We start from the raw sequence: 26,204 nt of genomic DNA, 5'->3' as shown, positions 1-26,204 counted from the left end.
TTAGTAAGTTGAAAATAAAGTATAAATTTGAAAGAAAGTGAACTTCATTTTCTAAAACATTTTGTGATTTCTATTTCTCACTATTCAAATTAAGAAAGTTATGGTAAAGATGATAGGAATAGATAATCACAATCGTTGTGATTATCTAAAAAGCAAAATGCTTTTAAATATTTTCTCTTAAGTAGAGAGAAACAGCCAATTGATATTTGTGAAATAAAGAAGGAACCAGAGTTTCAAAACCGACCTACAAGAAGTTTTACCCCCATATATTCAGCCTGGAACAACACCCTCTACAACACACGTTTACAGGAAAATAAATACTCCACAATACATATGGCAAGCCTTCTCTGAGTCCTGTTTCCTTTGTTCTTCTTAAGACTGTTTCCCACGTTACTATGTTTAAAAGTTTTTTCTCAGATGGCTCAGTAAAGAATAAACAGGCTGTGAAGCTAAACTAGTTAAACAGTCTCTGAACAAGATACTGCCATGGACTCGCATTCTTTCTTTCACAGAGGTTTGATGAATTTTCTTTGGCCAACTCTTCAGTCTTCTTATAATGAAGATAAGTGCCTCCTCACTCTGATCATAAGCACCACACTGGACTAAAGACTTCACAACCCAAAGAAAAACACAAAACAAACCACCCTGGGAGGAGCACAGTTGAAAAAGAACATGTTCTTAACTTTGCATTTACTCTCTTCTCTGGCTAACTGTTGCTGTCCAACCACCATCACCGCCACCATAACCACGAATCCCCAACTCCAAGACTTGAAACAACTGCTTTAAATTTCTTTTAGTGCAGCAAGCAATAGCTTGTAAAAGGATGCAAACCAGCTGAAACATTTGACAGACAGTGTTAAATACCAGGGAATTCCTATCAACCATTTTACTTTAAAAGGTACTTTGATGTTCCCTATCTTTCAAGTACCTCTTTCAAGGCACATTAATAAAGAAAACGGAGCTGAAGTAAATCAAGTCCCAAGGTCACATCTAGAATTACAGCACTGTAGGTACCTGATGAAATACGGATTAATGCTGCATGAGTAGTGAATAAACAAAAGCACCTCTACCCACCAATCAGGCAGCTTTCACAAGTGCTTCCGAACTTTATTCTGCAACTAGACCTGAGACATCTTTAATCCCCCATGCCCCTGAAACCTAATTATCATAATGCGAACCCAAATGTTAGGGTCCCTTCAAAATGCAAGTGCTGTGAAGTGGAAAAGTAATGGGAATTAAGCTTGGTGTAACCTTAGAAACGTACGGATGTGGGGAACTTGAAAGTGGATTTCAACAAGTTAGGAGAGCATAATAAGAAGATTTAGCCACATAAAATACCTTAGAATCAAAAGCCCCCACCCCACCCAAACATACAAAACAAAAAATAAGGTGATTCAAGAACTACTATTTGCAAATATCAATTTCTGGCCCCAGAATCTTCAAATCCTATTTAACCAAATGAAAAGGATCTTAACAACAAAAGAGTCTAGCAATTTTGCATTCTTCTAATGCAATTGAGAGACACAACCAGAGTGATTCTGTACAACCCAAAGAGTTTTAATATAAAAAAAACCTTAGATGTTCCCCAGTAATCAAGTGAATACATTTCTTAAAGTGTTGGCCAAAAGTGAGGGAAAACAGCAAGCTGTTTAATGCCAAGGAAAAGAGGAAAATATCAACGAGAATAGGTCAGAGATAACAATCTCTAGGTAAAACTCATTCCATTAGTAATTTGTTGCTAATGCAGTCTTATCCCTTTCACATCTAATTTATTCTAGGAACTATGATCAAAAAAGAGCTAAACCTGCATAATATAAATACCTTAATCTTGTATTCACTACACTTGTGTTCACTACAACATAGAATTCAGTATAAATCAAGACTGAACTGGGCCCTAATCACAGAGACAGCTATTAAAAATCCCAAAAGATCTACACTACAGCCCTGTAATATGGTTCCTAACTTCACCAAGTACACCATTTACGGAAAGGTCTATGTATAATTATTTCACCTACCTATTTATAAGCATTAGAGTCTTAGAAACTACTCTTTTCTACTCAACTGTTGTCTCTATAACAGAAAATACTCTTTACCTGATGTATGTACTCTAAGAAATAACAGAACTACGTATATATGAAATTCATGAACTCCATTCTGCTTTCAAGATCAAAGTAAAATGTTGGTTTGGAGGCAGATCTGGCAGTGTAAAACTGCACATACACAAACTGAGATAGAGAAAAAAATGTAAAATAATGGTTCAAAATAGGGCGTTGTTTTCTCCATTTCTAAAGGTTATCAAAAACACACATAAAACCTCAAAGTTCATCAACTGTTACATTAATACTGAACATACTGTTGTTTAATTTACGTTTTAGGTTCTGTTATAGCAAATACGCTAATCTAAACAGAACATATGTTTTAGTTATAATACATTGTATCTTTGGCAAGAACTTGTAATAAAACTAACAAAAGCAATCAAGAATCTTTATTGGATCTGGCAACAAAAGTAGATTTGTAACCAAAAACCTTAAGACGAGAAATGACCATCACTGGGCTCTAGGCCAGTTCCAATCTAAGTCAATAAACAAAGATCTGCAAGGGGGGCTACAGTTAAGGAGGGGTTGAGGTAACTCCTGCAGATATTTAAATTAGACTTAGGGACACAGAAACACATGGGTTACAAAACTGGTAAAACATATTTTATTTTAATCAAAAACTGTCAAACTGAATCTGAATCCAAATCGTGTTTTAAAACCAAACACACACACACATACACACCCCATAATTATTCATTCCTTATGCCTCCTTTCCAACATACCTCACTGAAATGGTCTATTTAAATATATATTTTTAAAATATTCTGGCCATTTCAGCAAAATAAATTATATTGGCTGTAAAAGTTTTATTTTTAAATCTACTTAGTATCACAAACATCCCAGAAAGGAAGCCTTATAAAAAAGAGTCTAGTGCTTATAATAGGCACCGAAACGGAGAGAGGAGTATCAATAGGTGAAAGGCAACAAAATCCTAGAATATCACAGCACATTTTCTCAAGCCATCACTGTAGAAAGAAGTGAGACAAATACTTTATCACCTCGTCATTAAGCATAATAACCAAATTAATGTCCAAAAAACAATTTAGGCTGTCCCAAGTTCCAAAGCTAACTCATAGCCTTCACCACTACTAGAAATTGCAGGAAGAGGAGAGAGGACCTTTAAACACAAAGAAATTGATTTTACATTCCATATGTAAAACAAAAATTATTGCAGTAGTCAGAAATAAATAACAACAACTACAACAACTTTTCCTCCATATAAAATAATTTTAACTTCATAACATTACGAGCTTTACATAGCCAGATACATCTTGAGTTGTACAGCTAAGCTTATTGATTTGTTGGAAAGTAAATTTCTTTAAACCAAAGCAAAACAAATAGGTCCAGGTGGTTCAAGGCATAGAAGATCCCCACTGTACATTATTCTGATAGAATCTCCAATGGTTAGAGTTCAAGGAAACCTCAGAAATCATCCCATCAAAATCTCTTCCGAAAATTCCTTCTGGCATCACAAAAGTCATGTATCCCTATTACAGTTAAATGTGTTAGATTAGGTCCAAAAACTTAAATCTTTCAAAAACTTTTCTGATCCCGATTCTAAAACACCTCAATGTCCACAAATTGGAAAAGCATGCCTCCAAACCTGGATTAAATTATTGATTAAAACGTTAACTGATATACAGTGTCTATGGCATGCCACTGGAATCCTCACACCAGACATCAATCCATCAGCTAATCAATATCCTTTTGGCAACAACATAACCAAATCTCCATTTCTCTAGTTTCTCCATAAGAGTACCAAGGGACTATCAAAAGCTGTACTGAAATCTAGATGTGTCCACTAGTCTAGCTTTCATAACAGAAAATGAAATGAGATAAGAACAAAATGTTTTATTTATAAGAAATTCATGATGACTTCCAGTGGTTGTGGTTCTATTGTCCCTAAGTGCTCAAAAACCATCCTTTCATAATTAAGTAATAATCTTACCTGATCAAGATCACACAGTTATTTGCATAGCCTATCTAATATCCCCCTTGGAACATCAAAATAACACCTGCCCATCTCCAAGCGTCCATCATTTCTTAATAATTACCAACAGTGGTATCAAAATTTTACTCACAAGTCCACCCATAACTCCAGAAAATGTTTCATCTGGGCCAGAAGATGAGAAACAGAAATTCTCTTACTATCACCTTATTTTAGTTACATTCCAGTTTTCTTTTATTGATGTTTATCCCTCCTTTCTAGCACCAAAATCATGCTACCTCACAAATCAAAAGAGGAGTTGAGCAATTCTACTTTCTCATAGCCAACGATCAGGATGATGACGTTACCCACAAGTAGTCGGATCTCTTTTCTAACTGTCTTTTTCCTAAGATGATTATGATAAGCCTTTTACGCTACACTTAGCATCTGGGGACAGGCGGTCAGTGGAGGACCCAGGCCTCCAGCGTTAGTCTCCCAGTACTATTTCTGGCACATCAGCGACTCTCTTCTTACACACATCCTTAGTTATTTACACTTTTTTTTCAGCTTTGTATATGTCCCTTGTAAAATCCATACTTGACCAAAAGTTTACAGCCAATACATTCAAATTAATTTACTTTTAGTTCCCAATCTTCTTCTAGTGGCAAAGCCCCTGGAAGTCAATGTATTCTATTCACAACATGATGGAAGATGTGTCTTTTAGACAATATGATTAAACATACAAGAGCTAAATCAAATACCAGATACTAGCAGACATAAAAAAATTAAGAAAAATGTATGAGAGTAAAATAAAAATTGACCTAAACTTGGTTTAGCAAAGAACCTTTCTTGTGTAATGTAATTCATAGCCTTCTTCTAGAAAAAAATAAGCATTCCTAATAGAATACTTAAGCAATTTTCTGATATCTTGTTTATTGTTTTTCTAATGTAACTATCTTACATTCTCTTTTCCTATAAAATTTTGTCACCAAGAGTGCATCTCTAAATTGTCCTACTAGAAGCCTTTTCCCTTGCAACAAGGTTACAATAAAACTTTGAATGTGTTAAAGTGTTTGGCAAGTTTTCTCTGACATGAGGAATTTTAATTGAGAAAATTCTAACGATTAATTTAACTTTTTTCAGAGAATCTGAACGGATTGTGGCTTGTAATTTCACTAGTAGAGGACATTACTCCAGCTCACATATCCCAATGTGTTGAGAACCACTGCCCTATTTTCTTTGTTTAAGAGGATCTTTTGCAATTTTATAAGGTAATCTGAATTATATTTCTAAGAGCTCCCCAGTTTATTAGATACCTCTGCAATCTTGATTTTTAACTTTGTATTTTTAAAGGTTCAAATATGGGATTTCATATAGCAAAGTTTCTCAAACTTTTCTGATCATTACTGACAGTGAGAAATACACTTCACATCATAACCCAGTAAACACATATATGTGACCAAAACAAATATTCACGAAACAATACTTAGCCTTACTACATGGGATGAATTCTATTTTCTATTTAATTTTTCTTTAAATGCTGGTTGGGACCCACTACATTGATTTCAACTTCCACCAATGGATTGCAACCTACAGTTTGAAAGACATGGCTCCAGAGAGCTCATATGACACGGAAAAATGAGAACAATGAGGACACAAATCTGGATGATATGGACAAATGAGGACATAAATTCATCACACTTTACATCAGCCTGAGTGGTTTGCTTAAAATATATCTCATCTATCATACTACACAAATAGAATTCCTATCATAAAAGAGAGAGAAGAATATTTTTCATATCTATATATACCTAAAAACTGCACTCCTTGTCATTCTCTATCCTCTTACCTTGCTTTCATTCTCTATGTAGAATTCATCACTAATAATTGACATAGAATATATCACACACACACATTCATTTTTTTGCCCCTAGAACAAAAGCTTCAGGAAGGCAAGTACTTTGTCTTGTTCACTGCTCTTACTTCTAGCACATAATACTGCAGCTGCCACATAATTTGAGTGCTAACAATACTTTAGTGATTGTATGGAAGCACATATAATGGGATTTTTTTTTGGCTAAAGCTCCAAAGGCCTGCTTTGCCAACATTAGAAATCACCCAACTTTGTCCTATGAAAAGACTGTACGTTTGAGGAGAGGGACAGCAGAGAGTTAGAGTTGCGAGAGAAAACTTCTTTAAGAAGGCTGTTCGAATACTGCAGCATTTCCCCCGCCCTACCTTCTGACAGGGAAGAGTGTCCCACTCAGCCCATGCCAAATGAGAGGGGCTTCACTGGGACTAATATGTGAGCACGACATAAGAAGGAGAATAGGTACAAACACAAGCACAGGAGAGAGAGAATAAAAATGAGAAGAGAACTGTACTAAGGATGAAGTGTTGATCCTCCTCTGAGAGTAGGCAAGGGTGTATGAACCAAACGGGTCTGCTGGAGGAAACATGAGGCAGCTTGAAAGAGATTCTGTCCAAGAGGACTGAGTAGCAATATGACCCAGACAGGAGCGGCCTGCCTGACGCCTGGGTCTGGAGAAGAAAAGTCACAAGTGGTCAAGCAGAGATGATATCTGCCAAGTCACAGGAATGGTGGTTCAAGGATCCTCGTGGGGAAGATCTCAAAAAACAAAGACAAAAGTTCTTCAAAAACACCCCATGAGCAGCTGGCCCAGCGGCGTAGTGGTTGGGTTTGCACGCACTGCTTTGGCAGCCCAGGGATCACAGGTTCAGATCCCAGGTACAGACCTACACACTGCTCATCAAGCCATGCTGTGGCGGTGTGCCACATACAAAAAATAGAGGAAGACTGCCACAGTTGTTAGCTCAGAGCCAATCTTTCTTAACCAAGAAGAGGAAGATCGGCAACAGATGTTAGCTCAGGGCCAATGTTCCTTGCAAAAAAAAAAAAAAAAAAACCATGAAAAAATGAACCAGCAATTGTAAGCCCCTATCCTCAGAATGCAATTGTCCCCACTTACTAAGACTCTGTTTCTTTTCCCTGTTCTCAACTCTGAAGACTAAATTTGGAAGGATGAGAAAATTCAGCTAATGAGTTGGAGAGGATAAGAAGAACAACAAGGAGAGAGACAGGCAGTTAACCATGGCCCCTGCAAACCCCTATAGTAAAGTAGCGTTTCCCAGAGTGAAACAGACCGGGCGTGGAATTTAATTTATATCAACTTTGAAGCTTTGATTATTACACTAGAGAAAATATGTCAATTGCTGAAATGAGACTGTTCTAATGAATAAAGGGACTGAAAAGGCCGAGACTTGTCCATTATTTCAACTAGGAATAAAAAGAACTACTCCAAACATGAGTTGACTAAGGAATGGGACAGTAAATAAAAAGTTTTCTTCTTGCATGTTATTGAGTCTATCTCATCTATTAAACATTTACAAGTGATAAATTTGCTGAAGAAATAAATACATAATAAAATAACTAGAATAAAATATATAAAAATACTAATACCATTCTCTGAGTGGTGAGATTACAAATGATTTTTTATTTTGCTCTTCGTATTTCCCTGGATTTTTTAAAATCTCTCCTTTGGGCATACTTCAAAAAAAAAAAAAGAAAATTAAATTGCCAGATAACAAAGGCTGTGCCATGCACATGTTTCAACAGGCATTCAGACTCAGAGGAACCAAGTGAAAGAAACAAGTAATTCTTAATTTAAAAGTGTAAACTGAGATGATTAAAAATTACCTTCTTCTAGATTTAATACCTATCCTTCTCAAACTATTCCAAAAAATTGAAGAAGACAGGACACTTCCTAACACAAGCTACAAGGCCAACATCACCCTGATCCCAAAGTCAAACAAGGACAACACAAAGAAGGAAAATTACAGGCCAATATCACTGATGAACATAGCTGTGAAATTCCTCAACAAAATACTGGCAAACCAAATACAGCAATACATTAAAAGGATCATACACCACAATCAAGTGGGATTTATACTAGGGATGCAAGGATGGTTTAACATCCACAAATCAATCAATGTGACACACCACATTAACAAAATGAGGAAAAAAAAAACACAGGATGATCTCAATAGATGCAGAAAAAGCATTTGACAAGAACCAACAGCCATTTACGATAAAAAAAAAAGAAACTCTCAATAAAATGGGTAGAGAAAAAGTACCTCAACATAATAAAGGCCATATATGACAAACCCACAGCTAATATCATACTAAACAGGGAACAACTGAAAGCCATCCCTTTGAGAACAGGAACAAGACCAAGGGTGCCCACTCTCACCACTCTTATTCAACACAGTACTGGAAGTTTTACGCAAAAAAAAAAAGAAATAAAAGGTATCTAAATTGGCAAGGAAGAAGTCAAACTCTCGCTGTTTGCAGATGACATGATTTTACATACAGAAAACCCCAAAGAATCCATCAGAAAACTATTAGAAATAATCAACAACTAAGTAAAGTTGCAGGATACAAAATCAACTTACAAAAATCAGCTGCATTTCTATACTCTAATAACAAACTAACTGAAAGAGAACTCAAGAATACAATCCCATTTACAATTGCAATGAAAAGAATAAAATATCTAGGAATAAATTTAACCAAGGAGGTGAAAGACCTATACAATGAAAACTATCAGACATTATTGAAAGAAATTGATGATGACATAAAGAAACGGAAAGAGTACATGCACATGGATTGGAAGAATATACATAGTTAAAATGTCCATACTACCTAAAGCAATCTACAGTTCAATGCAATCCCAATGACATTCTCCACAGAAAGAGAACAAAGAATCCTAAAATTCATATGGGGCAACAAAAGACCCCAAATAGCTAAAGCAATCCTGAGGAAAAAGAACAAAGCTTGAGGCATCACAATCCTTGAGTTCAAAATATACTACACAGTTATTGTAATCAAGACAGCATGGTACCAGTACAAAAACAGACACATAGACCAATGGAATAGAATTGAAAGCTGAGAAATAAAACCACACATCTATGGATAGCTAATTTTCAGCAAAGGAGCTAAGAACATACAATGGAGAAAGGAAAGTCTCTCCAATAAATGATGCTGGGAAAACTTGGACAGCAACATGCAAAAGAATGAAAGTAGACTATTATCTTTTGTCATACACAAAAATTAACTCAAAATAGATTGGAGACTTGGAAGTAAGATGTGAAACCACAGAACTCCTAGAAGAAAATATAAGCAGTATACTCTTTGTCTTTGGTCTTAGAAGGATCTTTTCAAATACCATGTCTACTTGGGCAAGAGAAACAAGAGAAAAAACAAACAAATGGACTTCATCAGACTAAAGACCTTCTGCAAGGGAAAGGAAACTAGGAACAAAATGAAGACAACCCACTAGCTGGGAGAAAATATTTGCAAATCATCTACATGACAAGCAGTTAACTCCAAAATACATAAAGAACTCATACAATGCACCAACAACAAAAAAACAACCTGATCAAAAAATGGGCAGAGGACATGAACAGACATTTTTCCAAAGAAGATATACAGATGGCCAATAGGCACATGAAAAGATGTTCAACATCACTAATCATTAGGCAAATGCAAATCAAAACTACAATGAGACATCACCTTACACCTCTTAGAATGGCTATAATTACCAAGACAAAAAACAACAAATGTTGAAGAGGATGTAGAGAAAAGGGAACCCTTATACACTGCTGGTGGGAATGCAAACTGTGCAGCCACTATGGAAAACAGTATGGAGATTTGTCAAAAAATTAAAAATAGAAATACCATATGATCCAGCTATCCTACTATTAGGTATTTATCCAAAGAACTTGAAATCAACAATCCAAAGAGATCTATGCACCCCTGTGTTCATCGCAGCATTATTCACAACAGCCAAGATGTGGAAGCAACCCAAGTGCCCAAGAACTGATGAATGGAGAAAGAAGATGTGGTATATACATACAATGGAATACTACTCAGTCATAAAAAAGGACAAAATCATCCCATTTGAAACAACATACATAGACTTTGAGGGTGTTATGTTAAGTGAAATAAGCCAGACAGAGAAAGACAAACACCTTATGATTTCACTCATACATGGAAGATAAACACATGGACAAAGAGAACAGATTAGTGGTTCCCAGAGGGGAAGGGGGTTGGGCGTTGAACATAAGAGGTAAAGGGGCACATATATATGTTGAATGACAAATAATAATGTACAGCTGAAATTTCACAATGTTATAAACTATTACGACCTCAATAAAATTTTTTTTAAAAAGTGAAAGCAAGTAAATTTTACAGTTTTATCATTGGAAAAAAAAATTATCATCCTCTAATTTTTCCTTATGGTCTATGTCTTTGATGCCTGAAAATACCAAACTTTAAATTTAAAGTAGATTAAAAATAAAATCAAGTACTAACCTTATTTCCCAGTAGTAATATGGAAGATTAGCTACCTAGATGAACATTTTACTGACAACTAAAAATCCATACATTTTCCTAAATGCATCAATGAGTTGGCAAGAAAGAAATATTCAAGCTAAAAAAAAACGTAAATGTGGGAAGCTTGATTTCTAAAGCTGACTTTCACCTGAAGACACGTCCTGAACCAGACGAATTTTACTTCCTATCTTCACGGCCTCACAGAGCTTCACAGAACTAGAGGACTAGAAGACGAAACGAGGGTCCATCCAAGATGGGTGTTAATAAGAGATTCTCCCAACTACCCTCACAAACATGAAGCTGATTTCCCAAAGGGTTGAACCTTCTGTATAAGGGCCAATGAGAAATAAACTGACTACACTCTACCTCCAGGATATTGCAATGAAAATGGACTATCTCAAACCTTGTCACAGGGCCAACCTCTGAAGAGAATGGAATCATAAGCCATCTCCCTACTTTCACACTATCTAAATTCACAATACCCTCAATTCACACTACCTGTGGGGGCCAGAAGAAAACTCAAGCCTAGAATTTAATTTAAGTGATCTCAAACTGATAGAGTCTACAGGAGCCTGGCAGAAGCAAAAGCAAATCCTCTTTGAAGAGACTTACAATCAATCTAGGCCTCTATGAATTCCCACAGATAAAGTTCCATGAAACAAAACACCACAAAGCAGAACCAGGAGTTACAACAGACAGCAGAAACAGACTTGCAAGGATTGTAGAGATGAGAATTAGCACACAGACTGTAAAATAACACTGCTAAGTATGGTTAAGGAAATGATAAGTTTGAAAATATATTCAGGAAAAATAAAAACCTATAAGAATGATCAAACGGATGTGAAAAAAATATAGAGCTTCTAGAAATGAAAAGTATAACTGAAATTAAAAATTAAATGGAAAGACGTCAATTCTCCACAAACTAAACTGTAGAGTCAACTTAATCCCAATCGAAATTCCAGCAGCCCCATCTGTAGAAACTGAAAAGCTCATTCTATGATTTATCTACATACCTAGAATAGCCAAAACAATTCTGAAAAAGAAGAATAAAATTGAAGGACTTACACTATATAATTTCATGACTTACTAAGCTACACAAATCAACACCAAGTGGTATTCATTAAGGATACAAAGATTTGTGTGAAAGCATATAGATCCATTAAACAGAAAAGACTCAAGAAATAGATCCACATGTATATGGTCAATTGATTTTCAACAAAGATGCCAAAGCAATTCAATGGGGAAAGGAAAAATCTTTCAACAAATGGTGCTGGAATAATCCATAGTCTTAAGCAAAAAAAGAACTTCATACCATATATAAAAATTAACTTTGGAGTCAGCCCTGTGGCATGGTGGTTAAAGTTCCGTGCACTCTGCTTCAGCAGCCTGGGTTTGTGGGTTTGGATCCTGGGAGTCTGACCTACACCACTCATTAGCCATGCTGAGGTGGTGACCCACACACAAAATAGAGTAAGAATGGCACCGCTGTTAGCTCAGGGTTAATCTTCTTCTTCAAAAAAAGAGGAAGATTGGCAACAGATGGTAGCTCAGGGGAATCTTCCTCACCAAAAAAAAGAAAAGAATTAGCTTTAAACGAATTATAGACCTAAATGAAAGAGTTAAAACTATAAAACTTCTAAAACAAAACAGAGAGGAAAATCATAGTGACCTTAGTTTTTCCGAACATTACTTAACTAGGGCACAAAAAAAGCAAGAACTATATAAATAATTGATAAATTGAACTTCATCAAAATTAAAAATGTTGGCTTTTCAAAAGACCACGTTAAAAAATGAAAAGGCAAGCACAGACTATGGAGAAAATGTTTACAAAACAAGTATCTGACAAAGAACTTGTATTCAGAATAAATACAAAAGACGCTCATTCAATAACAGGAAGAAAAACAATGCAACTTCTTTAAACGGGAAGATCTGGATAGATACTTCACCAAAGAAGTTATATGTATAGCAAATAAGCAAATGAAGATGCTCAGCATCGTTAATTGATAGGGAATGCAGATTAAAACCACAATGAGATATTACTACACACCCACTAGGATAGCTAAATTTAAAAGACTGACCATACTAAGCAGATTGACAAGGCTAAGGAGAAACCTAAACTCTGATACATTGCTGGTGGGAATGTAAAATGGTACAACCACCTTGGAAAACAGTTCAGCAGTTAATTAACTTGGACTATATACCTACCACACAACACAGCCATTCCACTCCTAGTTATTTGCCCAAGAGAAATAAAGCATATGTCCACACAAAGACTTGTATGAGAATGCTCATGAAGCTTTATGTGTCATAGCCAAAAACTGGGAACAATCCAAATGTCCATCAAGAGGTGAATGAACAAACTAATGGTCATTTAGGCATACAATAGAATACTACCTAGTAATAGAAAGAACAAACTATTAACATATGCAACATAAGGGACGAATCTCAAAATGATTACAGTGAGTGAAAGAAGCTAGTAAATGAATATATACTGTATGATTCCAACTACATAGGAGTCTAGAAAATGTAAACTGATCTACAGCTACAGAAAGCAAATCGGAGGTTGTCTTGGGGAGGGAGGGAACACAAGGAAATTTTGGGGGGTAATGGGTATGTTTATTATCTTGATTGAGGTGACAGTTTTATGGGAGTACACATATGTCAAAACTTATGAAATTGAAAGCTTTAAATATATGCAGTTTATTATGTGTCAAGTATCTCTAAACCTGTAAAACTAACAAACAGGACTTCTAGAAGTGAAAAATACAACTGAAATAAAAACTTCAGTGGATGGGTATGAGAGCTAAAGAAAAAGCCAGTGAACTAGAGAAACAACCTGAAGAAAACAGCTCAGAGAGACAAGAGACAGAAAACGAAAGAGCGAGGTTAAAGGCATGGAGGATAGAGTGAGAAGCTTGAGGGGGGGAAAAAAAAAAAATATATATATATATATATATATATATATATATAATTACAGAGGAAGGACAAAGAGATAATGGGACAGAGGAACTATTTGAAGAGGAATGGCTGAGATATTAAAGAACTAAAAGATATCACCCTATAGACACAAGAATTCCAATAAATTATAAGTAGAATAAAGAAAGCAAGCAGTATAAAATGCTACCTAATGGCAAAAAGGAACAATAAACAGTTTGCTATTTTATTTTCTTATCATCATACCAGTGCTCTTCAGACTGAATTATCAACGGTTAATTTGAAAACAGAAATGCCCTTTCTCCTCAGTTCATTATAAATACTGTACTAAACATGCCTGCAAATAAATATTGAAATTGTGGTCTACAAGTCTGTAGTAATAGGTTTAGAACTAACAATACACCAAAGATTGGAAAAACCCAGTTGTCAAACAACAGGAGACGACTAAAATATGGTACAACCAAGGAAGAGAATTAAGAAGAAAAAGTAGGGAGGGAAGGAAGAGGGGAGGAGAAAGATGGGGAAGGAGAAAGGGAAGAGGAGGGGAGGGGAGGGGAGGGGAGGAAAGAAAGCAGGATGCTCTGCTGTTTATGAAATACCACAGCTGGTGAATAAAGTCCTGAGGAAGGAGTGGGAAAAACCAGCCACCATTATTTTTCAAAACTACTCTCGGTTATTTAACAGCCCTCTACTCTCTATTTCTGTTATCTAAGCTACTTAATGTTCTCTAGTTAATTTTTGGTTTCTTAGAGAATGAAGCTTCAAAGAGACCATATAAGTAACTGAGAGAATGAGGTTTTTGTGGCTTCATAAAGAAAAGTCAGAAGATTTAAAGAAAAGTTAGGAAAATAAAAACTTGAGAGGTTCACATAAAAAAAAACTATATCTATATATACATAGTTTTTTTGTTTTGTTTTGTTTACAAAGAAGATTGGCCCTGAGCTAATATCTGTTGCCAATCCTCCTTTTGCTTGAGGAAGACTGTCACTGAGCTAACATCCATGCCAATCTTCCTCTGTTTTCTATGTAGGACATCGCCACAGCATGGCTTAATGAGCAGTGTGCAGGTCCATGCCCAGGATCTGAACCTGCGAACCCCAGGCCACCCAAGCAGAGTGCAGGAACTTTAACCAATATGCCACCAGGTGGACCCCTAAAATGAGTTTTCTTAAACAAGCAATAATTCGTACAGTTGAAGACAGCGGTTACATGGGGTGGAGGCAATCCAAGAAAAAAGAACATGAGAGGCCTAAGAGCTTGGGAAAAAGTCATTCATTTTACTCTTCTTTAAATTGTACATAGGTTATGTATTCTTTGGTACATTTTGATACATTTTGTAATAAAAAATGCTTTATTTTCTTCCTTTTTTATTTGGACTTTTATATGTACGAGTGATATAAATGTTTTTAGATGAAAACATTATAACATTTCGTAATTAGCCAACATACTGAGAAGAGGGAGAAATGGAGTGTGGAAATAATCTCAGTAATAGACCGGGCTAGGTATTCCAGCATTTTTCTTTTTTTTTTCCTCCGCTTTATCTTCCCCAACCCCCCTGTACACAGTTGTATATCTTAGTTGCATGTCCTTCTAGTTGTGGTAGCATTTTTCAATTAGGAGCAGTAAGGCGCCTCATTAAACCTGAACTCCACTTCTTGTAATGTATTGTAAAGAAAGAAAGGTATGTGCAAAGATCTAAGCACAAGGACATGCACTTTCGTTTTGTTGATAATGGTGATGATTACAAAAAGCCACCTGTCAAACAAGGAAGGACCAAAGTGAGGGAAAGGTTATAAAACACACACAGTGTGAGTTTCTCTCACATATACACATAAGAAAAATCTAGAAATATGCTCTTAAATATAAATAATTTAGATAATGGAAAATCCTGTCACTTACCTGTATTTTCCAATCAATCTTCAATAATAAATATTATTAACATCTTTAAAGAAACAATGTTTTTTAATTTTAATGCAAACTATTCCCATTAGCTTCACCATTAGTCATTTTTTCACAAATGAATTAACCTTTTGAGGTTCAAGCTATTCCCTGCAATTACGTTAGACTCTGAAAGGAACATCAACTTATCTCAACCACAAAGTCATGATTCCTTAAACTACATTTTCCTTCTATTAAATGGTTGGTACCCACGGGATGAAAAAAGAAGAAAGAGGTCCAATGTGGATTTCACAGATGTCCAGCACCAACGTTATTTTCCTAAGAGGATCTGGCCATCTGCCTGTCCTTCAACGACCAAGCCCGTCAGTAAACATCTAACCTCAAAAAATACAACACAACCCTACAGTGCAGCTTGCCACCCTTTTCTCATTCTTTCATCACACACCACATCTTCTCAGTTCATTCTATTTTCTAACTCTTTTACTATCCTAATGAAAGAAGTCATTATGAACAAAATTAATTTCTTTTCTTTTGTTTTCTATATTTGCCTCCTCAATGTCATTTGTTTACTGCAGCTTTCAGAGTAGAAACATTAAGCACAGGGTCTGAACTAAAAGCACAAAATTTTCTTTTCCATTTTCTGCTCCCAGATTTTAAGTGATCTCACGTATCTGTGATTCTCCAGAATGCACATAATGCTGTGATTTCTAACAATGTTCCCACCATCAGCATAAATCTTGCCAATCAGTTTGAAATATGACAGCAAATATTAAAGATTACTTTTAATTATTTCGTAGTACACTAAATAAATATATAACACTAACCATGAAATATTTTTATTTCAGAGATCATCATTTATCTTTGGCAAAATATAAGTCTATAATCTGCCAAGTGCAAATTTCTGTATTGATGAAAAAACAGAGAAAACAGTAAGTCATAGATTTACCAAAGCCCTAAGCAGAGGGGAAATTTTCCATAATTGTTGCACACAGCAATCCTGGTCAATAGTCTTGAAAAGACTTATATGATTAAAAATGGTTTAACCTTTAATATTTAACAATTCAAATTAGTAAATATTTATTGATACAGACCTATAAGTAAAGAAATATGCTTAATGTGAAGGAGGGAGAGATAAATAAAACATGGTCTCCTGATTTAAGAAGGTTTCAATGCAGGAGAAACCAGATACGTTGCACATAAACACAACTGTCTCCTAAGGAGCCTGCCAGTTCTACATTTCAATAAATTTTACCATTGCTACACAAAAGAAAACCCTACTTTTTACAAAAGAAAAAACAGGGGTAAAAAAAGCAGAAAATAATCATGTGACAATTTAACAGTAATGGAAACAAATATTCAGATATTCCAAAAATAAAATGAGTGCCTACTACGTGGCAGAGAATTGAAAATGGCAAATCATTCTAGCATACACCTTAAAAAAGCAACATAAAATATTGTAAAATTTCTTTTCACAAACACTTCCAACTTTAAACATGTATGACTAACCAAGCCTTAGCATAGTTACATTCTACAACTTAATTCCAGTTGTTTTTTTTCTCCTTTGGTAATTAGGATTTGAAGCTTTGGATAACCTCCCCCGTAATACATGTACGTATCAGAGTTTGTACGGTATATTAAAGGTATGGAATAAAATAGATAAGAGGGAAGCTGGATCGATGGATCAGGGTGCATGGCGTTTACAAGTCAGGAGATAAGTTAACAGCATATGCTAACCTATGGCAGGTATGCCAAGGCAGAAAGTGTTGGAGGGAATAGATAAGAGGGAAGATGCTGGTGGATGTGTCAAGATGTTTTTCTGGATGAGTGGCTGACAGGATTACAGAAATGAGTATCAGATTATCTGTATGGGAGGTGCTAAAAATGACTGCCAGAGAAAGCATGGAAATTTTAACTTAAATGTAGTTTGCAGTGTAACTTCAAAGCATTAGATGACAAAATACGGTGCGCTCATACAGGCACACTGAATCAGCAAAATGATAACAAAATGAAATCGAACAGCTGATTTTCCTAAAGCACTTACTCTAAGTTCTGATTAGGTATGTGCCCCATTAAGGACTTCAAAAGTACAAAATAAAGTATTAGAAAGTAGATTCCAACAGTACATTAAGAAGAGTAATATACTATGTTCAAATCAGCACTGTAAAGATGGTTCCATTATAGGAAATTTACTGCTACAATTCAGTATATTGATAGATCAAGAGGAAAAAAAAGACCATATGATTATAGCAAAATTTTGAAAAAGCATAAATGTTATCATTCATTCTTTATTTTTAAAACAATAAAATAGGGATCAGTATTTAAAACACTCATAAACAAGGCTATTCCTTTAAAATGATCTTTTAAAATATATAAAAGCAGCATCAAACTTAAGGGAGACATTAGAAGTATTCTAATAAAAGTAAAAGAAGAGAAGAAAAAGATCCACTATCATCATTATTCTTTAATAGCTTTTCAAAGATAATGCATGACACCACTAAACAAGAGATTCTTATTTTATACCTTCAAAAGGTCTAACACTTGAAAAGAAATTGATAATTCATCTTTTGCAGATGATATGACCATATACTGAGAAATCCAAGAGAATCAAGTGAAAAACTAATGAAATGAAACAATGAAAGAATTCTGTACTATGCCACCTTGGAAACAAAACTAACAGAAAAGAGTATTCCTTCATACAGATATAAAGTAATTGGGTAAAGCAATTCTTAACAGAAACACAAAAAGAGATAAACACAAAACAAAGTTTTAATATATAATGATGAAGAAAACTTCAAAATGTTATTGAAGGCAAAAGCATTCCCCATTTTAATGATGAAGGAAAGTGAAGCTCAGAGAGGCAGAGTTACTCTTCCAAACTTGCATAACCAGTAAACGGTGACAACAAAAGATGATCCCAGACTTGTCTGCCTCCAAAGCTCATTTTTTTTCTACTTCAACACACTGCTGAAAGTTCAATAAAGGGACAAACAAATTCAGATGAAATTCAAGAAGCCTTCACTATTTAATATTTTTAATGATTTGAAAGTTCTATTTATAATCACTATAAATGTACCCAAGATATTTATATCAAGTTAATGTGAACAAGTTAAAAAGAAATCAAAGAAGTTGCCTGAAATAAACTAAATCAGCTGTCAGATCCTTGTATTAGGTTCTCAAAAGGACTGGGTGCGTGTGTGCAGTTCCTGGAACAGGGAACATCCGTACCAGTCCCCAGACCAACCTGAACAAGAAGAGGGAGAGGGAAAAAAGGCTGAGGTGGGCTTTTCACTCTGGTTCTTTCCTGAACCATGATCCCACGACACCTACAATTTGTCCCTGACCTTCTAAGCCCCTCTGGTTACCCTGAGTTTGTTTTCCTGCTATATTGATTTACTCTTGGCACACGCACTACTACACTAAATACAAGGCCCCCCTCTTTTGGCCTAATGGATCCTAGAATTCTTCCTGTGTTGGGTTTTGTGTTTTGTTTTGTTTTGTTTTGTTGATCCTGTCAGTCACATACTCATCAGTTTACTATACTTAGTTATTAGATTTCTCAAAAAGGAGTGATGGCTGTTGTGTGCTCTCCCCTAGATATCAGCCATTATAACTATCTTCTCTCTTAGAATTAAAGCTTTTAGGACTTAACATTCTACTGTAATTTGGAAAAGGTAAGCATGGCTATTTGAGGTCCAAAGGGAATGTGAGGAAACAATGGTAAATGAAAGCAGAACAACTAAATATCTAGAAGCATGACAAGAGAAATGGGTCATGCTAATCTTCGGCTATTCAGAAGTTAATTGTATGCCTATATAAAAATGAAAGCTTGTGATAAAGAGACAAATAAGAAAGGAACATCAGAAATGCTATAATTTGTAATACTTACCTTGGCTCTCAGTTCTGAAGGCCAATGATTCATAGGCATCAAAACTTTGGGAGAAGAAGGCTAAGTTACTCACAGTCTATAGCTGCTAGCCTGGTACACTATTCTACTTACTAGTCAGTAGTTAACTTGAGCCCTCACAATGTACAGCCTGGAAAATCCCATGAAACCAAATACATCATAACTTGCTGCTTCTGTGGGAGGTTTCAGGATGCTGAAACTCAATTTCCCCAAAAGACAGATATTTTTCCATCGCCCTACAAAGCTCTTGTGAATAACAAGAGGTGGTTTGGGAGCAAATAAGATGCATATCTTAAAAAGAGAAGGGAGAATTAATCACAGAAGGAACTTTAGAAGTTTCTTTGCCTCTCAAAGAAAACAAACATTCCTAACATCCTTACCAGTAAACAACATCCAGTGGTGCAAAGTAATTTTTCATTATCAGGTCAGCAAAGTAAGCTTCTGTTTCCCGGCAGGCAGTTCCATTTCCAATCACCACTGTGCTGCAGCTTCAAGGGAGAAACAGGATGAGAAACTGAATGAGCTCAAGGCATGCTTCTAAATCAATCAGGAGAACATGTACAGAATGCACAAATGCTATTATAGGATGCTCTTATTCTCTCCTCTAGCCGAGCCACCTCTCCACTGTTTCCCAAGGGAGACACAGACTTATGTAGGATAAGACATTGTGCCTACATTTCATATAGGAGATGGTGGAAAAACATTTCACTGTCACACAACCTTAAGAAAAGTCAGCTTTCTTCCTATCTAGAAGGAACCAAATTGAGACATGGGTAAGTTAACTCTGGAGCATTCTAAACCAATAAAGACATTATGACTGAATTATGTGATATGTTGTCAAATAATTTCTGAAACGTCTATTACTATATCCATCCCTCAGATCCATGAAAAAGAAAGAAAAAAGGAAGGAAGGATAGAAAGAAGGGAGGAAGGGAGGGAGGAAGGAAGGAAGGGAAAGAGAGGAAGCCCAAATAGAAGAATTAAATGCTCACTTTTGCTTCTCTTACCACCTTTGTTTAGCGAAGGTGGCAGAGGAAGACAGCAGCATTCCTCCGGAGCCTCCAAATGCAGAGTTCTCCAGAAATTTGCCCCAGCATTGTCTGACGGGTTACTTCTCTCTCACCAAGGCACTTCCCTTAATCCCTCCCTCCAAATTAGGGGCTTCAAAAGTATCTCTGATGGGCTGAGCCACTCAAGTACTCAAAAGGTTACTTATTTTCATACTTGAAATTCAGCAAAAGCCTCTTTATTTTCTCTGCCTCTCGAAAGCCTTGTCCACAATGCAAGTAAACCACATCAGTATGAAGTATCTGACCTTAGGAAAAAAAGTGAAAAGAGAATCCATTTTGTAAGAAATTACAAAACATAACAGACCAATGATTTGATTAAGCAAGCTGCAACAGGAAAGGGAACTTTTAAAACGCAGTCTGAATATTCACATTCATTAAATTAGGTTCCCCCCTAAGCACTCTGAAATTTTGTTACTTCCAAAGTTACAAGGACTCTATATTGCTACATAAAACCATTATCAACTAGAAAATATGCTATGATACCTAAAAGAGAATCATAGGTTTTTAATAACATCTAACATCAAAAATAGTAAAAGCCAATATTTACTGAATATGTACTATATATCAGACAATGTCATAATACTATTCTATTTCTTCTTTTGAATTGTAGATACACGAATTCCTTTACCTTGGGTGATTCTTTCAGCTGCATATTTATGTATTGTGAGCTTTTCTGTATTATAGTTCTCCTAAAAACACGTTTAAAAATTTGAGGATAACTACCTAAAGAACAGAAATAATGAGCTAAGTGACCAAACTTAGGAAGCTAGGAAAAGAACAAAAAATAACCTCAAAGATAGAGGAAGGAAGGAAATGATAAAGTTAAAAGCAGAAATTAATGAAATACAGAAAAAAAACACATAACAGAGAAGATAATGAAGTTTAAGGTTAAAAATCATTTATTAAGAAAAACACATACTTTTAGCAATACCAATCAAGAAAAAGAAAGGCAAGAAAACACAAATTATATTAGAAATGAAAAGGGGATATAACTAACGATTCAGCACAGCTTAAAAAGATAAGAGAGACTACTACAAACAACTCCATGTTCATTTAGGTGAAGTGACGAAATGGATAAGTTCTTGGAACAGTCTTGCTTACCAAAACAGACTGAAAATAGAAACATATATATGTGTGCGTGTGTGTGTACGTACATAAAATTTCTAAAAGAATCATCCTATAAGCAATATAAACACAGTAAAATATAAAAGCCATATGATAGCTCAATAAAGGCAGGAAAAAAACCGATAAAATATTCTTCCCATTTATTATAAAAATGCATAGCATAAAAAGAGATAGAGCAACTAGGACAGCAAAATCAAAAACTCAAGACTGTATCTGCAACAAAATACCCCCACAAAACCCAAAGGATGAGCAGGTTGGACAATGCACTGACAACTACCAAGACCTACATGCATTAGCGTTCTGTAGGAAGAAGCAGAGAGAAGAAATGGAGCATCTCATGGAACTGAAAATGGAAGGCGCCCCAAAATGTCAAAAGGTACTTCCCTGGAAATCACAACAGGTTTATTTGAGAAGAGGAGCTGAAACTGGGATGATCTTGGCCTACTCTAATTTATAGGTCAATACAAAGGTTGCCCAGTAAGTTCAAAAACGATTAGAAAACTCTGATCTCTATGAACTCTTGAAACTGACAAGTAGAATATCCTTTTCAAGACAAAACCCCACACTCAAGAGAAACTGTTGGGATTCACATTGAGCAAGGTAAGGACAGTATGAGCAAAGCAAAAAGAAAGTCCAGATAAAAAGGGGAAAGGAATAGGGAAGCAGATTCCAGAAAGTATAAGACTATCTCTCTATCCACATAGATATAGAGCAGGGTTTTTTTTCAATAATTTGGAAAAAATACAAGCGATAGTTCTAGAGATATACATCTAAAAAATCCTTTCTGACCCAGTCTTCCATCATAAAAGTTGAGGAAAACTCAATGATTTTATGATTTTACATAAAACAAAGCAACAGAAAAGAATGATAAATTCCATATAGAATGATTATTTTTTAAAAAAGGAAATAAAGAGGACTAGTATAATGTCCTTACAGAAAGATGTGTCCACAAAACAGAGAAAAACTGTAACCTAAGATATAAGAACAAGCTAAAAAAAAAAAATTAAAGAAAATGGGAATAACATGAATCAGAATTAGAAAACCTCAGAAATGAGAGAACTCAGTAATGAATTAGATATGAAGAAAAAGTTATATCAGAAATGAAAATCTAAATCAAAACAAACACAAAAATAAATAAATTTAGTAAATGCCTTAGGAGAAATGGAAAATAAGAAAAATTTAAAAGATAAAAAAACCTAAAAAGTGAACAACTTCACCATAGAACTATAATCTATTTTTCATAAGTATTAAATGAAAATTCTAAAACTTAAAAACATAGTAACTTAAATAAAGAACTCAGTGGATGGATTTAATAGCAGATTAGACATAGAATCGAGGATTAATTAACTGAAACACAATCAATAGAAAATGAAATGTCTAACATATATGTACTTGGAATTCCAGAAAGAGATGCGAACACCTCTACAAACCCCAAGCAGCACACACACACACACACACACACAAATATATATATATACACACACACACATACACATATAAAGCTAAACACATCATAAGAAAACTTTCAAAAACCACAAGGAGAAAATCTTAGCAACCATTGGAAAAAAGCCATTAATACCTTCAAATGGGTAATAAAAGATCTGTGGCTGACTGACTACTCAACAGAAACTGTAGTAGCCAAAAAAAAAAAAAAAATAGAAGGACATCTTTAAAGTACTGAAAGTAACTACCAATCTTGAATTTTACACCCAGCAAAAATATTCTTCACAACTAAATCAGAAGCTTTTTTAGACAAAAACGGAGATGATCTGTCACCAGCTGACCCACACTAAAAGCAATAGCCTAGGGGCCGGCCCAGTGGCATAGTGGTTATGTTCATGCACCTTGCTTTGGTGGCCTGGGTTTCACAGATTTGGATCCCAGGTGCAGACCTACACACCACTCATCAAGCCATGCTGGGGTGGTGTCCTACATTCAAAACAGACGAAGACTGGGCTCAGTTGTTACCTCAGCAACAATCTTCCTCAAGCAAAAAGAGGAATATTGGCAACAGATGTTAGCTCACGGCCAATCTTTCTCAATAACAACAACAAAAGAAATAGCCTAGAATTTCAGGCAGAAAGAAAATGATTTCAAATGGAAACACAGAAATGCAGAAAGAAATTAAGTGCAATAGAAAGGGTAAATATATGAGCAAATTGGAAAAAAAAATATTGACTAGACAAAACAAAAATGTCTTGTGGAATTTAAAAGATATCCAGAATTAAAACGTATCATTTATAAATGCATCACAATAAACTGAAGCTGATGGGGGATGAGTAGGGTTACTAGACTCTGAGCCTACTTAATCCTCAGTGTCTCCACTGTGATGGTGAAATGTTCAGGGTTCAGGTCAACAAATAACATACGAAATATGATTCTCTGGTTCTCATGTCCCTGTATACGATAAAACCATTTCCTAAGCCTTGAAAATTAACATTATTTCAAGTCTTCACAAAATATATGAAGTGAAACTTATACCCAACCAAACAACTTTTATATGAAAAGCTAAAAGATGCTCACTGGTAGGAGAAATTATAGCTAACTTGCAACCATGCTTGTAACCAGGATCCACTCCCATCAAGGTGCGCCCTGGAACGGGGCTTGTTAAGAGGAGCTGACGAAGGTTTCGTCCAAACATCATTACTGATTCCTTCTCTGCATCTGATGTTAGTTTGGCTCTTTAGAAACGGAAAAAGAAAAGAAAAAGTATTTAGTTTTTCATTCACCCAAACTTTCTTCCAGAAGAACAGAATTCATCTTATACAGTTACTTCTCTCAGGAATATTTATTATAATAAAATAACTTAAGAGAAAAAAAGTCATACACAAAATTGAGTCTATTTTTGCTAATCACAGTAATACATGACAACACAAACAATTCTGAAGCAAACCTGATAAGTCTGTTGTATCTACATCCCTTCTCTATCTGCTCTTTTTTTATCACAAAATCTATATGTATAAATATCTGTGTATATGAGAGAGGGTAAATAAGATCTGGACATCACATGGATGTAAATTAAAATTTATCAGCTGATTAAAAATACAAACACAAAACTAGAGTGAGAAATTACGAAATCATAAGTAGTTTCCTCCATCAATACTTAATTTTACAACTTTGCCTGTTCATATCTCAATGTCATCTTCTCACTTTACTCCATTCCCCAAATCCATCCCATCCCTTGTCATTCTCACAGTGATGGGACGTGACCAAAGAAACCAATAACCAGTCCAGGAACATGCCTCATGCAAATAACTTCCCAGTTCTATCCAGAGAGGTCATTAAAAGTCTAATTTTTAAACTTTTTCTAGGATAAAAATATATGTCTATAATGGACTTAAAGGTATTTGGAAACTAAGTTTTATACCATTCATCTACTGAACAAAAGCTGTTAACATATTAGCTCCTGAAATTCATAAGAATTTATAGAAAGTATGTCTTTTCTATTAGATCAGGTAAAAAAAAAATGCATGTCATGGCCACAAGAAAATTGAGAGTACAGAAGCAATTCAAAGCACATTTCACACTAGTGTTGAGGCAGAACTATTTATATATCTGAAGGCACACACAGCTAACTAATGTTTACTTTTCTTTTTTTATTTATTTATTTTTTTTTGAGGAAGATTAGCCCTGAGCTAACTGCTGCCAATCCTCCTCTTTTTGCTGAGGAAGACTGGCCCTGAGCTAACATCTATGCCCATCTTCCTCTACTTTATATGTGGGACACCTACCACAGCATGGCGTGCCAAGCGGTGCCATGTCTATACCTGGGATCTGAACCAGTGAACCCTGAGCCGCCGAAGTGGAACGTGCGCACTTAACTTCTGCGCCACCGGGCCAGCCCCTAATGTTTGCTTTTCTGACTTAATTCAGTTTCTTAAGGCTTTTCTTTCACCTCCTCTAACATTTCACTGTCATTCACCCTGCATTCAGCTATGCAACATGAAAAGTATCATTATAGGTATTTCTAAATCTTCACTTTTAACTTTATTTCTTGAGTGAGCATTTGTTGTCAGTTTTATGTAAGGTACCACTATCGGTTTGACAGACACAAAGCTGAAAAGACAAGATCCCTGCCTGGAACACTACTGTCTAGTGCCAGAAACAGACAAGTAGAAAACAATGATAAGGGCTATGCCAATGGGAACACATGGGAGGGATACCTAAATTAGGAAAACTTTCTGAGAGATGTCTTCTCAGGTGAATCAAGAAGGATAAGTAATAGAGTTAAGCAAACAAAGGGGAGAGTGGATGGAAGGCACAGAGAAAATACTCCAGGCAATGGAAGCAGCATATGTAAAGGCTCACGGCCCATTAAAGAAAAAGCAAGTAATTTCATATGCTAAAGGAAAGAAGAAATACCAAGACATAAGGCTGTAGAGGCAAGAAGAAACCAGATCACGAATGGTCACGTATGTTCTTCTGAAGAGCTTAGATTTAATCCTGGAGACAAAGAAGATCCACTGAAGGATTTGAAGTTGAAGAGCATGAAAGAATCAGATGGGAGCTTTAGGAGAGCAATATGAAATATGTATCGGAAAATACAAGACAGAAATTATCTATGGCCCTAGAATAGTAATCCAAAGAAACAACGATATCCTCAACTAAGACAGTAACCATGGAAATCAAGAGGAGGCAAATTTCAAGATACAATAAAAAATGGTAAAACAGCACTCGGTAACTGACAATGTAGAACTGATGAAAGAGGTAAGTGTGAAAAACGATGCTAGGATGAACGATCACGACAGTCATGGAAATAAGAAATGCAGTAGACTATCTGTGATAGATAGTCAACTCTGACTATAAAATGGCTGCAAAATAACATAGTCTATATGAT

The 26,204-nt window shown here is 35.5% G+C and overlaps 1 protein-coding gene across 2 annotated transcripts in view; it reads right to left on the bottom strand.

Annotated features, from left to right (window-relative positions):
- Positions 1 to 26,204, bottom strand: part of SRBD1 (S1 RNA binding domain 1) — a 206,317-nt gene that overhangs the window by 127,387 nt on the left and 52,726 nt on the right. For both annotated transcript variants that reach the window (XM_014833289.3, XM_014833296.3), the window contains exons 12-14: positions 23,891 to 24,048; positions 20,397 to 20,487; positions 19,553 to 19,660 (exon numbers count right to left, since the gene is read on the bottom strand). In XM_014833289.3, coding sequence (XP_014688775.2) covers positions 19,553 to 19,660; positions 20,397 to 20,487; positions 23,891 to 24,048 — 357 coding nt within the window. The remainder of the gene's footprint in view (positions 1 to 19,552; positions 19,661 to 20,396; positions 20,488 to 23,890; positions 24,049 to 26,204) is intronic.

Source organism: Equus asinus, chromosome 6, assembly GCF_041296235.1.
Source record: "Equus asinus isolate D_3611 breed Donkey chromosome 6, EquAss-T2T_v2, whole genome shotgun sequence".
NCBI lineage: Eukaryota > Metazoa > Chordata > Mammalia > Perissodactyla > Equidae > Equus > Equus asinus.
Note: the sequence above shows the minus strand (reverse complement) of the source record. Positions and strands in the feature narration are given on the sequence as shown.